A 16,171-nucleotide genomic window follows, 5' to 3' on the forward strand; every position below is an offset into this window, starting at 1 on the left:
GGGAGAGTTGGCACCTCCAGGGGAAGGGGACTTTAGAAACAGTAATTAGCTAGTGTGTCCCTGTAAAGATGTCAGAGCCATCACACAGCACGGACACTGGGAATAGCAGCATGGCCACATACGGATTTGATGAAGTGACCAGAGCCTGGAACCCAGTCACCCATCTTATGCTGGGAAAACAAGGCCTAGACAACAAGAAAGTACCCAGAAGCTACAGTAGCTGAGAGGCATAGCCTATGGCAGCCTTCTGGTTCAGAAGCAATGGATACTGTTCACCACAGTTGGGACTGGGTCAGTAGAGCACAGATGCACCAATATGTCATCATCCATGACAGCCTCTGGGTGTGGCACGGAGGACAGAATGAAGCCCACGGAGGTACAAGGTGTTGCAAACATTGGGAACACGTGGGCATAATTGTGAGAGTGAACCAAGGCAAAGGGCACAACCATCTCAGGGCACAGCACCATGGCAGACAGAGCCTCTCCCTGGCAGTCATGCAGGCCAGAGTCATGGCAGAATGTGACTGTGGGTCTTCAGGACTTTGAGTTGTGGAGAACTCATGGTGCTGGGGGAATGGGTCCCCTTCAAGGCCCTTGTACCCAGGACTCACCGGAGGCTGCGGTGGTCGGGGTCATAGTGTTCAGGCAGCAGCTGACCCAGGGTCCGGTAAATGACAACCAGAGCAACAGCAAACTGGCCGGGCTCATCGGGGTGTCTCCTCTGTCTGCTGAATGAAGTTTCCCTCTCGGTCCTGGGCTCTGGTTGTGCTGTGAGGGGGGCAGTCCTCCGGTTGGTCAGCCTCACCATGGGGCCTTCTGCAATTGGAGAATAGTGTATGAGGACTCAGAATAGGTACCTGGGCCACAACTGTTTCTGCATTCTGAAAGTTGGCATATGGAACCCAACAGGGGGTCTCCTCAGAAGCCACACCTTAGCAGCCCATGGCCCAGTAAGCCCAAATCTACTTTTGGGTATGTGTTAAAAAGACATGTTATACATTTGAAGACATGTCCACAGACTGTTCAAATTCATAGACAGAAAGTAGCACAGTGGCCACTGCAGTCAGAGTTGTTAGTGACCACTGGCTAGTTTCAGATCAGCAAGAGGAAGGGCTGGGGAGAGGAGGAAGGCAGCAAAATGCCACAGGATAGGGTAATTAGAGTGGCAAAGGTGTCATGTGACAGACAGGTGGCGGGAGTCTTCTTGCCGCCTCTCCCTATCCTCTCTGGAGCCACTCAGAGCAGTGCTGGGAGCTGCCAGGGGAGAGTGGGGCCTTCTGTACACATGGGCCCTGTGCCCTGGGCTTTCTTACTCCAGGCTAAATGGGGACATGTTTTCAACTGTACACGAGAGAGGCCATGTATGTACTCTACACAGTAAATATTTGGGGTGCCCAAGCCTACAGTGTCTTGCTACTCATAGAAACAGCCATGATGCTGGAGACCCTGGTGTGGGTCTGAGTGTCCCACCTCCTGGGCTTGGTGGGGGAAAGGACAGAGTGAGAGATGCGGTCATGTTCCCTGGATCAAGATGTGTTAGGGATGGGCCTACTTCCTGGCTCTTAACAGCCAACTATCAGACAATACGCTGCCTGACACCCGGAGGCGTGGTCCTGTGTGGCCGACCCCTGTCCGAGCGGCTTTTAGATCCGGCACAATGAATACAATGCCACCTGCAGGGGCTATGGGGCACTGGGGAGTGGACAGTTTGGGATTCTCCCCACGTGAGTGCCCCATGCCAAACAGGGTTTCCCTGAGCCATGTCTCAGAAGCAGATAGGTGACAGTGTCACAGAAACAGAGTCTTCTTCTAGGTAACAGCGCTAAGAGAGAGACACATGTATACACACTTAAGGATAATATAGCTGTGCACAGTGTGGGCAGTATACATAGCTGTATGTGCATGCACAGAATGTTCACATGCATATAAACATACACATAGAATATATGTGCACACAGGACATAAACACACACACATACAGAAAACACACACATATAATATATATGTGCACACCTGAAATATAAGCATGCATACATGCACACCAGGAATATATACCTGGGATATGCATATGTGCGCATATATACATATTAGTGTATGTATATGCACACAGTAAATATACACATATATATACACTAATATATGCACATATACCCACATACTGAATGCACAATAAATATATATCATATACACAAAACATCTGAATATATACATATATGAACACTAATATATGTGGACATATACAAACTGACTATATACACATATGCACATATACATACTGAATATATATGCAACATATATACCCACAGAACACATAAATGCACCTCAGGAACATGTATACGTTGAATACATACACACTTGCATGCAAGGAACAATCATAGCCAATAATGCTCTTAAGCTCACACACAACCACAATTACTTCCGTGGTCAGCTGTGAGCAAACATGTAACCACATGTGACCTCACCTCAAGTAACCTCAAGTAACCACAATTGAACAGTTTGAAGATGGGGCTGGGGCCAAGGTTGGTCCTACAGCCATGAGAACCTCCCGAAGTACATAATAAAGACACTTGAACATTGCTCAAGCGTGCTTGCTCCACAGCTCACTCAGGGCATACTTGGGACTCTTTAGGGGGTCACTCCCTCCTGAAAGGATGGGGACACCCAAGGCGACAATAGACATCTAGGTGGCTTCACCTTTTTTCTCTGGTGGCTTGAAAGTGTCAGCTGGGAAGGACACGGAGGACTCCAACTCCCTTGGGAACTCTTCCTGAACGTCCTGGAACCTTGGCACCTGGGCACCGGTGAAGTTAAGCTTGTCGAAGATGTCAACTGCAAGAACTGGGGACAATCCCTTTACTCACCCCCAAATCTTAGAATTTTTTTTGAAGCCACAGTTTCGAAATGATGGTTATTTAAACAGCAGCCACTGTCACTAGGAGGGAAGCTACTGAAAGCCACGCAGGACACCTGAGCACAAGACAGAGTTTGGCAATCTGGCTCGTTATGGTGGCACCTGGCATTGTCTTGCATGGCTCTGAGGGGGGTGTGGACTATGAGGGTCAAAGCCAGTCACAAGAAGAGAGGTACTATGCCAACCAGCCCTGTTCTGCGGCCCCTGTCATCCCCCTGCAGCCTCTTCAGGTGGTGAAATGGCCACAGCTAACTCCAAGCAAGCTTGGCAGCATAGGCCTACATTTTCTGTTTGCTCTCTGCTTTGTAGAAGCACCTAAAGGCCCACAATGGAACACACAGTCAGGCTATCGCTTAGCTGGTGCTGGCCAGTATCATTCTGAGAAAAAGGTGGAGTCATGCCTGTGTGTACCAGGGGCCTCCTCATACCATCCTGCCTGTTTAAGACTCCCTTGCTAGCAGCCAAGCATAGTGGGGCACGCTTTTAATCCCAGCACTCAAGAGGAAGAGGCAGATGGATTTCTGTGAGTTTGAGGCTAGCCTAGTCTACGTTGTGAATTCCAGAACATCCTGAGTTACATAGTGAGACCTTATCTCAAAAGAACGAAACAAAAAGGTTCCTCGAAAACAGACTCCCTGCTAAGACAGTGCCCCTCAAGCCACCTGCAGGGGTGAGAAGCAGGGAAAAAAAGCCTGTGGTGAGGGTAGGGAATCTCTTGAGGATGTCAGCAGTATTTCTGGCCCCACACTTATTTAGAGGAATCCTGTCTGAATGGAGATTCCCAGGGACTTGGGACCTTCTTGCCAGCTTTGTCTGAACAGGCTGGAGATGACTTTTTACTAACTTGGGGCTTTCTCTGCCTTGAAGGAATCAGGACAGGCAAACTCCCAACCCCAGAGCAGCGTGCACTAAAATGTTTCAGGTAACGTGGGCCATTGGGGTCCTGACAGCACTGAAGGCTTAGGGACGACTGTCTCAGGGTGGGAACTTTTACACCTCCATCCCCACATGTCCCTCGTGCATATATGTTTATCTGTAGTGAACGGGAGAGTCCCCAGGCAGGATGGACTGTAGGAAATCCCAAACCTGGGTACAAAGACCCCAGGGTGACACCTCCACAGGAATGACATCAGCGACTGTGGCATCCGATTGTAGATGCCTTTCGAATTGGGCAGCTTCTCCCATTTTACAGACAAGGAGCCTGGGGCTAGAGCTACTTGTTTGCTTTCCTACAGATTATCTGGGCTGAGGCTGTGTCCCACCCACGTCACTGTTAGGGGGGCGACATCTGGACTGCGGGCCCAAAGTCCCTGAGGTTCAGCCTTTGGATGCTCGGCCCTCCCCTAGGTCGGTCCATACTCATGTTGTCGGTGACGATGATGAAGGGCCTCAGGTAGGTCCTTTTCACATTCCGTGCCACGTTGCTGAAGTACGCCTCAAAATGCCTCAGCAGCTGGGCAGCTCCAGCCTCGCTTCGCTGGATCTGTTCCCAGGCTGCCTCTGTGTCTGGGGCCAGGAGGGAGCTGCCCGTGTGGACGACATCCTGGAAGAGACAGACAGACGGTATTCAATCCTCTGTTCTTAGACACCCTGGTCCTGAGGTGGAGCAAAATATCTTCTAGGCAGCCATGAACTGACCAGGACCGACCTGGGCCAGAAGAGCAGGGCTACCCAGTTAATATCAAAGGCCAGAGACTCTGCCAGGAAGATGCCCTGTTGAGAGCCAGGCCAGTGGTAGGGAGGAGACCCAGGGCTACATGTTAACATTAGAGGCTGGAGACTGCCAAAGGGTATCCTGTTGGGGTCTCACATAGCCTCAGATGTTAAGGAGGAAGACAAGCAGGATGTTCCTTCAATTTAGACCTTGGGTCACGCAGGTAAACCAAGGAAGGGAACCACAGTGTACTAGGCTGAATATGGAAGTGTAGTAAGGCCATTACCATGGAGTAGCTACAAACATTTCACATAAACTACACCAGGATTGGGCTTAAATGACCTGGAGCAGGGGAAGGGGGTTTTGCAGGGGTTTCAGTAGGAGGCTGAAGAGCTGATCACTAGGTTCTGCCATTCTCAAACTGTGCCCTTGGGCAAACCAAATATAAGGTCCACATGCCTCAGTTTCCTTATCTGTCAAGTGGTAGGAAAATATGCAAGGCTAAAATAGACACTCAGAACCCTGGGCCTACTGAGGGGTCCCGAACTGTCAGCGTTGCTGGCATGGAGGTTGTGGTCTGCCCTTGCCTGCCCACAACACTAAGAGAATCGCTCACACGGAAATGAAGAGACGCATTGACCAGGGACCCCATACCATGCTTCACCAGCTGAGCCCATCTCCTGACCCCACAGCTGCACTCACTCAGGCAGGGTCACCCTTCTCTCACCTCGTGGAAATTAGCCTCACGAGTGGCTGCCAAGTCAAAGCCCTGCTGCTGGCTCTCATGCTGCAAGATGCGGGCCAACAGTTGGTAGGCTGTGCGCACGTCATTGCCAAAGAGCGTGCTGTTCCTCTGTGTGGCATTCCTCAGTGCCTTTGCAAGCCGCAGGGACCTGTTTCCATCCATCCTTGTCTCGTTGCGGCTCAGCTTCTCATTCTGGAACGAAAGGGAAATGGCAACCTTTGCAAATGGACTTCATTTGGTTTGGGTGCTTGATGCCATTCAGAGATTCTCTACTTTTTAGTATTCTCCATAGCATTTCAAAGATCCCTAAACCGGGCTGGGTGTGGTGGCGCATGCCTTTAGTCCCAGCCTTTGGGAGGTGGAGGCAGATCTCTGCGAGTCTCAGAGTGAGTTCTGGGACAGCCAGGGCTACACAGAGAAACTCTGTCTTGGAAAACAAGAAAGAAAGGGAGGGAAGGAGGCATGGAGGGAGGGAAGGAAAAGAAAAGATCCCCAAACCCAGAAAAGATCCTGAGTTAGCAGCCGTAACAAGAAAAGGGCAGGTCTGCTGTCCCAAAGTATGAGGAAGTAAGATCTGAGTTTGGTGACGGTGAGGACTCTTGTCTGCAGAACCAGGCTTGGAGGGGACAGAAGAGTCGCTTACTTGAAGCCAGCCTGACTCACCTGAGTCAGGGAAGTGGGCCTGGCCCCTGGCCTTCAACCTTGTCCCTTCCCTTCCTGCCTCCGGATGGAGCTATACCTCATCCAAATTCAACCCTCCACCCCTCCATCACATATCCTAGAGGGGCCTCCCCAGCTGTGACCTACCATGGCCTTGAGATCCACAAAGAAGCCCGAGGTGCAGTTGAAGAGCTCTGGGGGAAGCCAGCCCTTCTCCCCGCTGCAGTGACGAACTGCGTTACCTTGGGAACAAAAGCATGCTCAGGCAGTGGGTCACACCAAGTAATGTCTCACACCTATGCATGTACTTGGCCAATCCTCACACTGAGCACGGAAGGGGATCCAAGCAGGGGCTATGCCAGTCAAGTTCACAGCCACAGGACAGGGCCAAGGCATGCTCTCCTCTTCCACCCCTAAACTACCTCTAAGCTGCTCTGACAGTCAAGGCAGGCCCTCTGGGTTCCCAGCAATACAAACAACTATATGGGTATGGGCAAGTCTGTGAGCCACTGAGACAGTGCTGATGATCCTCACACAGGTCTGACTGGAGACAGTACAGACACCATTACTCGCCATTTCACAGAGGTGACTTGTGGAGGCCCGAGGTGGGGAGTAGCAAAGCCCCAGTACCCAAGTGGAAAGAGATGAGTCACTGGCCATTTTCATCCATGATGCTCTGCCTCTTGCTACCGAGGGTAAAGTATATCTTTTCTCCCAATACATTCCTTAATGACATATTTTAAAATTAAACTGAATGAGTATTGGTGTTTTGTCTGCATGTGTTATCTGTGTATAGCCAACAATATCTGTGTGTGTTCCCAGGGCCCGGGAGACCAGAAGAGAGCTTCAAATCCTCTGGAACAGGGGTTGTAGATGGTTGTGAGCCACCACATGGGTCCTGGGAATTGAACCCTGGTCCTCTAAGAGACCCCAGTGCTCTTAACCACAGAGCTATCTCTTTAGCCCATGATACGGTTTCCACAAGGACATTCAAAAACTCTGATGCCCAGGCCACCTGCCCAGAAAAAACCCCGCATCCCAAAACATCTGGTTTCCTATCACAAGGCCAACCCAGGCACAGGACTTACCCACTGATCCTTTGGGGCATGGCACTGCTGCTGGCTGCCCAAATTTCGTCTGTGGCCACCAGATGCCAGCCTCAAATGCTCTGGGACACCCATTGTAGATCACTGAGGACAGAGGAAGAAGTCTCTCAGGTCAGCTGGACACAAATGTACCAGTCCTATGTCCACCCACAAGAGGCTCCCAACAAGAGTAAGACCGCCCCCAATCCCTTCCAGTCGCCATGCATATTAGAACAGGCTTCTAGCCTAGGGTCTCATGAAGACCAGCTTTCTAGAAGGCCAAGAGAATTCAGAATAAAGGCTTCTGGGACTGTCCAAGGCCCAGGGGTATGCAGAAACATACGTGCATATGCTTATGTGCACATGTTAAAATATGCCAAGTCTGTTCGGCAGTGTGACCAGAAAGGGGTCATGGGACAACCAATAACAGACCTTCACAGCCAAGTGAGGTGACCTCAGCAAAAGGATTATCGCAGCGGTTGCACTGACGGCCGATGACACCAGGCTTGCAGGCACACTGCCCAGTGTCCATGTCACAGGCACGGCTGTGGGAGCCGTGGGGGAAACAGTCACAGGGAAGGCAAGCATCCTGGGCTGGGGGCTTGTAGTAATTCTCCTGCAAGAGTCAGAGGTGGGGCCGGTGAAAGTTCCTGCCTGTGGTTGAGGGTGGGTGGGGCTCCCCACAGCTGCAGCTACGCACACGGGAGCACATTCAGAGGCTGTAAGACCAGGTGTCCCCATGCTACACATCGGTGTCTGGGCACTAAGACAGGCTATGGCTTGTGTATATGTGTATGTGGAGTGGGGGATGCTGGGAATTACAGTGAGGGCCTGAGCTCTACCCTCTGAGCCATACATTCTTTGCCCTCCAGACTTGAAAAAATTTTCTCATCACTGGGTGCCAACTTGTCTGTAAAAGGACAGGACAGCAGCTGACTTGGAACAGCAAGGCTGATGTTGGATGTGGTGACCTGCATAGAAACGGTCTGGTCTGTTGTTCCTTACTGGATATGGAGCTGCTAGAAGACCACAGTGGCTTCTAGATCCCATGGTGGGGCAGTCTGAGCCATGTTGGATATAAGAAGCCCTGCGGTGTTCACAGAACACACGTGAGTAGCCCCATGTTTGTTTGCTCTGGTTTCTCTGTGTAGTCCTCACTGTCCTAAACTTCCTCTGTAGACCAGGCTGGCTTCAAACTCAGAGATCCGCCTGCCTCTGCCTCCTGAGTGCTGGGATTAAAAGCATGGGCCACTACCCAGCACAATCCAACATTTATATGCATGCATGTGTGGGAGTGTGTGTAAGCATACGACTGTGTACATGTAGGAATGCACACAGATGTGTGTGCCTAGATCAGGGGTGCGTGTGAATACAGGTTGGATGTGTGTTTGAAAGTGTATGACATGCAGACAGGTGCATCTGCCCATGTGTGTAGACTCATGTTTGTATATAGGACTGTGCATGCTAGTGGAGCTCAAGCCTAGGGTGGGTGGGGACAGGCTGGTGGCACCTCACCTTGCACTGGCATTGGCCATTGGTCTTGTTGCAGTCCGGATCAAAGCCTTGACTGACAGCACAGTGACAGGGGCCACATACCGGGTTCCCCCACCAGCCTTTGGGGCAAGGAAGGTCAACTCTGATGGGAAAATAAGATGAGAGATAAAAGACACTTAGGAGTTTCGTGCCCTCATCGCCACCCAGCCAGGCTCTACATGCAAAAGTGCTGTTAAAAATAATGTTTTTCTCTGTGTTTTCATCTAGATTGAAGAAGACATGTGTGAAAAACCCAATGAGGGCCTCAGGTTAGACAGACAGAAGGACAGGAAGGGGATGGCATCTGTGTGTGCCTCTCTGGAGGAGAGGAGGCAGGAAAGATGGGGACAACAGAGGTCGAGAGGGCCACAAAGCAGAGCCTCCCTTACTTGTTCTCACAATACTGTCCATAGTGGCCGGGCCCACACTCGCAGGAGTAGCCTCGAGGGGTGTTAGGGGAGCGCACACAGGCTGCCACATGCTTGCAGGGGTTCAGGAGACATGCGTCCACACACTTTTTTCCAAAGTACCCTGTGGAGACAGGACCAGGATCACCTCTACAGCAAAGCTTCTCCTGCATCCCATGCTTCCTGAAGCTGACAGTTCCTGACACTCAGCAGAAGGGACCGAGCCGTAAGAAGCCTAGCCCCCAGATCACAGGAGCCAGACTGGGAAAACATGGACGGCAACCTGCCCGGGCTGGGTTGGATGTAGGGGTGTGGGTCCTGGTCATTCCAGACACATGGGAAATGGGGGCTATCAGTGTCTTCACAATTCTCCCCAGATTCTCAATGCTCCCCAAGCCACCAAAGGGGACCAGTGACAGTGTGGCTTTTAAAAACATGTCACTTTACACTACTCTTATTCTTGCTGCACTCTGAGAGCAAAGTCCCTGAACGGTCCCTAAGCTGAGAAAGTAAAAACAAGGGAGTCTGTTTCCAGCAGAAGGCAGCAACCTCTATAGCAGGCTGGCCTCAAACACGCAGCAGTTTTTCTGTCATGGCCTCCCAAGCGCTAGTAGGCACTATGGGTAGATTATAGGGATGGGTCACCATGCGTGGCACACAGGCCGCTCCGTATAAAACAGCCCAGGGCCCCTACAGGCTCACTGATTTGACCAGGGCAGCCGACATCCAAAATCAGTTTGCCCAGATGCACTGTAGCCACCAAGGCCTCCTTTATGAAGGCTTCCAAAATGAAGGCCCCACCTCTGTCACAGATGCAGGAGTAGCTGTCCCATGTGTCACGGCAGTGGCTATGCGGAGGGCAGGGGCTTGAGGCACATGGGTCCTCCACGTCACAGCCGTCCTTCACTCTGACCTTGAGGGCGTCATTCATGTTCAGGGTGGCAATGTTGGTGGACGTCTCTCCCACCCTCACGCCCTGCATTCAAACAGCGGGGGACAGCTGGACTCAGTCCCAGAGTGGTAGAACTGGAGGACATCCCACCCAGAGGTTAAAGGACGTTAAGAGAACCCCAAATTCTCTCCCAGTCAGAGCAGCTCTTATCCCCACAACTTGAAACACAGACAAGGTTGGGGACACACAGCATGGCTAGCAGCAAAGGAATGTGTGGTTTGTGTCTACCACAGAGGGGCTGTGAGCGAGACATGGATTAGCTGATCCTTCAGTTGTGTGACCTGTGTGGCTGTGAAGCCGGATCTGAAGCAAGAGGTGGAGGCTGGGGATGTGGGGAGGTGGCAGTGGGGTTGGATCCCTGGCATAAGGGGAGCTGTGGGGGAAGGTGGGTGTGAACAGTAACCATGAGATAAAAGTCTGGGGTGCCTGCTAGACGGATCATTACATCGTTAAAGACTCACTGAAAAGCCGTACCAACTGTAGTGACAGAGGCCTGGGCCAGCCAGTAACCATGTAGTCCCATGCTTGCCGTACCTGCATACAACCTCGGAAACCATGGCGGACAGACACCTTGTCCTCAGACACACCTCCGATGACAATAGTCCGCATCTTCAACCCAGGAAGCTGGTTCCCAATCTGCACTGTGCTCTACATGGAGAGAGCAGGGGGGAGATCTCTGGGCACACCTTCCCAGTGGGAGAAATGTACTGAGGATTTAAAGCACAGGGGCATGCACCACCTCCCTAGAGCCTCCCAAGGAAGGCTGACCACACTAGGCCTATGGAAAGCAGGTTGATTGTATGTGGCACATTAGGCATGGGATCCAGGGGGTCGGTGGGGAAGACATGGGCAAACCTCGAGTCCCATACTTGGCCTAGAACCAAGACTCATGCTGAGAGAAGGAGCTGGGTAAACAGGAGGCAGGCAGGGAGTAAAGGCCATGCGTTCCCATGATGGGGGATCTGGGTCCCAGCTGGCTCCCAGTTCAGCGAGGGTATCCAAACTCAACGGCTATGCACTCTCAGAACATAGTGCAAGGCAAGCTGAGACTCTGAGGCCTTCGTGAATCACGAAGTGTTCCCTCAGTGTGTGGGCATCTTCTGACATGTGCCATGCTCTCTGGCACAGAGAGCTTCAGAAACCATTCTGATTTAGTGAGCAGCTAGAGACTGTCTAGAGACAGCTGCTCCCTGGGACAGATGTGTGTCCCTCTGGGTCCTGAGTCGTGTCCAGCTTTATTCACTGTACCCATTTCTTGGAAAGGTGCATTGGTACTTGAGTCTGGGTAGAGGCCCACGGCTGACAATGAGAGGCTACTCAAAGCAACTTCACCAAGAGAAAAGCCCTACAAAGTATCCACAATACCATGAGGAGAGACCCAGGTAGTCAGAGCCCAACTCCGGACTACAGAAGTCTCCTTATCAGACATGGAATGGGGGCTCCAAATCCAGCTATGCTGACCAGCACTTTTCCAAACCCACGAGGTCCCTGCAGGTCCTGGCATACAGTCATTGTACTTCCCCGTGGGCTGATGAAGGGACAATTCCAAGGAGGGTACAGGGACATACTCCATCCTCACCTGGTCCATCCCATAGTCCAAGGTCATGATTGCCAGGTATTTGATGTCCTTGCCCTCCTTGGCACTCCTCAGCTCTATGAGCAGGTGATGCCATCCCCCATCAGTCACACGGGTCTTGGACAGCTGCATGGATGCCACGTCAGAGGGGCCGTGGGAGACCTCGAATCGGATGTAGCTGTTGAGAATCTGTAGGGCAGAGAGAGCCGCACCAACTGGCTGTTATAATAACCGCTACGGTGAAGTGGAAAACGGTCTGCGGACGGTTAATTACAGAGCCATGCAAACAGACTTGGGACACGGCAACCAGAGTGAAGAATGGATTTAAAAACGAGGAGGCAGGCATGGCGGTGCACACCTGTGGTCCCAGAACTTGGGGGGACCGTAAGGATGAGCCTGAGTTTTGGGTCGGCTCATTCTAAATAGCAAGTTCTGGGTCAGCCTGAGCTACCACAGTGAGACTATCCCAAAAGAGAAAGGGAAAAACAAAAACAAAAAACAAAAAAAAAGAGAACAAAAAAAAAAAAAAACCCAAATAAACAAATAGAAAAAGCAAACACAGATTTGGTGGGGACATAGCTCAGTGGTAGAACACTTGCCTGGCAGTGTAAGGCCCCAGCTTTACTCCCTTACAAAACACACACACACACACACACACACACACACACACCCCAACACACACACCAACACACACACACACACTCACATAGGAATTAAACATAATTTCAGTTTGTCAAGATCTACACTTGTTTAACAACATGTATGAAAATCCAGAGTACTGCGCCCAGTCCATAACAGTGTTTTAAATTAATGCCGTGGAGGCCGGGCACCGTGGAGCAAATGCCTTTAGTTCCAGCTCTCAGAGGCAGACCTTCATGAATTTGAGGCCAGCCTGGTCTATACAGTCAATTCCAGGCAAGCCAAGACAAAACAAAACAAAAATCCAGCCAAACCAAAACCACAAACACGAAAAGAAGAAAAAAGAAAGGAAAGAAATGAACGCAGCTGGGGGCTGACAAGACGGCTCAGGAGGTCACGGTATTTGCTGCCGAACCCAATGACCTGACTTAGATCCCTGGGACCCACAGGATGCAAAGAAAGAACTGACAAGTTGTCCTCTGGGTCACACATGCACACATATAATTAAACGAATAGATACATAAATGTAAAATTTTAAATTTAGTGCAGCTGGGGCAATGCCAGGTTTTTTGTTTGTTTGTTTTGTTTTGTTTTTTTGTTATTTTGGGTTTTTTTTTTTGACTTGACAGAATACTAGGTATGTTGGATCATCCTCCTCCTCTGAGTTGGGACGTCCGTGTGTGACGCTTTAAGTGGCACGGCAAGAGTTGCAGGGACAAAGGCCATGGGGAAGGAACCTGCAGCTCTGCTTTCCCAGGGCTGCCAGCTGGTTCCGAAGACTCAAACTTCAGCAAGAGCTGAAGAGAGTCCTGCAGGCCCATGGGATAAAGACCAGAATCTCGATTCCAGCAAGGCTGCATTGGATGGGCAGCATCTTCCAGGCTGGATGGGCAGCATCCTCAAGGCTTTGCACCGAGAGGATGAGCTGTGATACGTTTAGTAAACAAGAAACAGCAGATCTTGCAGGAACGGATGTTGGCTTTGACTCTCTTGGGTCTGGGACTACCTCTTCCAGCTTCTGTCTACCACAAACAAGGTGACGATGACACCAGTTCTCTCTAGATTTTCAGTACAATGCCTGGCACTCAATAAAAATATCCCAAAATAGAAGGACACCATAGCATGCCTAAAACTCAAGGGTAGAATAGGGATGACAGAATTGTTAGCCCCAGACTAAGAGTGTCCACGAGAACCCCAGACTTAGGACCAGCAGACTCTCTTTTCTGGTTGTTAACATAACATTCCAGAAGGATCAAGTCACCAACATTTAAATACATGGAAGAAATAGAAATAGAAAGCAGGGATGTGGCTTATGTAAGATGTTCACCGTTCCCTTAACGATACTGCCCACCGAGATGAGACTCAGGATTTAAAAGCCACACCCCATGACACACCTGAAATTAAAGATACACAAAATTCCAATAGTAAAAGGACAAGCACAGCTGGGACATGGTGGTGGCACATGCCTTTAATCCCAGCTCTCGAGAGGCAGAGGCAGGCGAGTCTCTGAGTTCAAGACCAGGCTGATCTAAAACGTGAGTTCCAGGAAAGCCAGGACTTCACGGAGAAAATGTCTCAAAAAACCAAACCAACCCAAAGGATGGAGAGATGGAGAGAGACGTACAGGAAGAAGTGCTGGTGTGGCTGTATTAGTAGACAGAGCACCTTTAAGGCAAGTGGCATCACTAGAAGAGCTCACAAGGACAACAGCCAGTTAGCCAGGAAAGAAAAGAAGCCAAGCGTTGAAGTCCAGAACCAGAGTGCCACAAATACAGCCAGCAAATTTGACAATGGCATAGTATTTTCAGAGGTGTTTGGGGTTTTTGTTTTGTTTTGTTTTGTTTTGTTTGGTCTCTGGTTGGTTGGTTGGTTTCTGAGACAGGATCTACACAGCCCAGTCTGGCTTTGCAACTTCCCAAGTAAGCCCAGGATGGCCCTGAGTTTCTGATCCTTCAGTCTCTACTTCCTAAAATCTGGGATTACAGGGATGCGACATTGCACCTGACTTATGCAATGCTGAGGGCGCAACCCAAGGCCTTTTATACATGAGGCAGGCAGTCTACCCACTGTGTTATACCTCCTCCCCGGACACCATCTGGGGCTGTGTCACCATGATTAATGCCACTGTCTTGACATATGTGGATCTCCTTGCTTAACGACAGCAGAGAACACATTCTTTTTCAAGTACACACAGAATGTTGACGAAGGCTGGCTGGATCCAGGCTTTAAAGCAAGTCTCGACACATTTCCAAGGGCTGAAACTAATTGGGCCTAAGTTGTGTGGCTTCCAACCATGTTAGAAACAATACCAAAAGGTTTCAGTACAAAGTGTCTCGTGCTGGTTAACTCGAGGTGTTCCACAGGCCTCAGGGGAAGCCCTGACAGAAAGGACTAACGTTGACCGATGCATCCTGACTTTGGTCTCCGCCAATAGCTGATTTGGGAACGTAATTTTCGCCATATTGTTTCCTTTGCCTCACAGAAGTTCCCTGGGCTATTCTCTCTCTGGCCTTGCTGGCAAACCCTCCAAAATAATCGACAAGGAAATTGAAAATGCTGTGTGTCTGCAACAAAAGGAGAGGCCATGGATAAACCCAGGACAGGGGCAGGAGCAGCCACCCATCTTAGACTGTTACCTGATGCAAGATGGGTGTCAACAACAGCGTGACTATTCTGACTGATGATACAGCTGGATTTGGGCTGTCTGTCGGCAATTAGGCAAATTATCTGGGCTTTAGCTTGCTACAGGATGGGGACACTCAAACTGCTACATCACAGAGTTCCCTTGGCAGTCAGGAGGCTACAAGGGGAACTCTCTCAAACCCCCAAATTCCTGAGATTCCCGTTAGACCAGCCTCTGTGAACCATAACAAGCAGGCGGTCTCTTGAGTTGCCCATGAGGTCTACTGGACCCCTTAAAACCATCCTTGGTGTATCCAGTCTTTAATTCTGTGGATAAGCTACCAAGGTAAGTCTGGCTACCAGGTTTAGTTAGGGCTAACCCTGCTGAACAGAGCCTCTTTTCCTTCAGGTACACTAATGACAGCCTGTAGGCGCCCATCATCACCTGAACCAAAACAGCCAATTTAATATGTTCCGACAGAGAAACACCCACAGAGAAATACCATCCCCAGGCAGAACCATGCTTCCAAGTTCAGGCCAAAGTGAGCTTCTGGGGCAGTTGGGAAACTTGTGGAATTACAGCTAATGGGGAAAGAGTAATGACAGGAACAATTACCTTGGCCTGCACACCAACACTCCCAACCTCTGGGGCTGTGACCCCCCCAGGGAAGTGGGCAAGCATAGGCCAGAGGCTGACTTCTGTCTGGGCTGACAACCCCACCCTCTAGCCAGTGCAAACAAATCTCTCCAAGGGCCCTGTGACCTCTGGCGAGAGCTGGGAAAAGGGAGGGCTCTGGGCATCCCTGTCTCCTACCACTCTCTGAGCTGAGCCCAGCTGAGGGGTTCTCTAGCTGATCTGGGATCCATGGGGCCTAGATCATACAAGCCTCTAGCTTCAATTTTCCTTATGTGGAATGGAAGCCTGGTATAGACTTTCCTGAGGGTCCACTTCTCCTCTGACTATCTCTGACTCCACTCCAGCTGCCTGACTGGGATGAAGACCAAGAATCCAGGGCCCAAGAAGTAGAAGAAACGAGCTATGGCTCTATGAGGACATGGGGACAGACAGCAGGGTGCCTGGGATTTCCAGGAGTCACTACCCTTAGAGCTTGGGACAGAAGTACTATGTGTTTCACGTGTCTGTATGGCCAGATTCCTCAGGGAGAGAAGAGACAGATATACAGGAGAGGCCGTGCTGAAATGAAGGAGGGAGAAGGAGACAAACCTATGGGAAGGAAGTCTACTGGCACCAGGGCCTGTTACATGCACTCACATACGGGCACACAGAGACATGCATACACTCATGCATAAACATACATACACATAGGCAAACACGCACAAACATACATACACATATGGGCACGCATGCACTCACGACATATATAAA

The 16,171-nt window shown here is 50.5% G+C and overlaps 1 protein-coding gene across 4 annotated transcripts in view; it reads right to left on the reverse strand.

Moving 5' to 3' along the window:
- The window catches only part of Celsr1 (cadherin, EGF LAG seven-pass G-type receptor 1), a 137,410-nt gene that overhangs the window by 21,591 nt on the left and 99,648 nt on the right, over positions 1-16,171 (reverse strand). For all 4 annotated transcript variants that reach the window (NM_001427591.1, XM_039080317.2, XM_063263331.1 and 1 more), the window contains exons 10-21: positions 11,527-11,712; positions 10,482-10,595; positions 9,797-9,971; positions 8,978-9,119; positions 8,571-8,691; positions 7,488-7,671; positions 7,059-7,160; positions 6,118-6,212; positions 5,293-5,502; positions 4,271-4,454; positions 2,695-2,838; positions 612-816 (exon numbers count right to left, since the gene is read on the reverse strand). In NM_001427591.1, coding sequence (NP_001414520.1) covers positions 612-816; positions 2,695-2,838; positions 4,271-4,454; positions 5,293-5,502; positions 6,118-6,212; positions 7,059-7,160; positions 7,488-7,671; positions 8,571-8,691; positions 8,978-9,119; positions 9,797-9,971; positions 10,482-10,595; positions 11,527-11,712 — 1,862 coding nt within the window. The remainder of the gene's footprint in view (positions 1-611; positions 817-2,694; positions 2,839-4,270; positions 4,455-5,292; positions 5,503-6,117; positions 6,213-7,058; positions 7,161-7,487; positions 7,672-8,570; positions 8,692-8,977; positions 9,120-9,796; positions 9,972-10,481; positions 10,596-11,526; positions 11,713-16,171) is intronic.

This window comes from Rattus norvegicus, chromosome 7, assembly GCF_036323735.1.
Source record: "Rattus norvegicus strain BN/NHsdMcwi chromosome 7, GRCr8, whole genome shotgun sequence".
NCBI classification, from domain to species: Eukaryota; Metazoa; Chordata; class Mammalia; order Rodentia; family Muridae; genus Rattus; species Rattus norvegicus.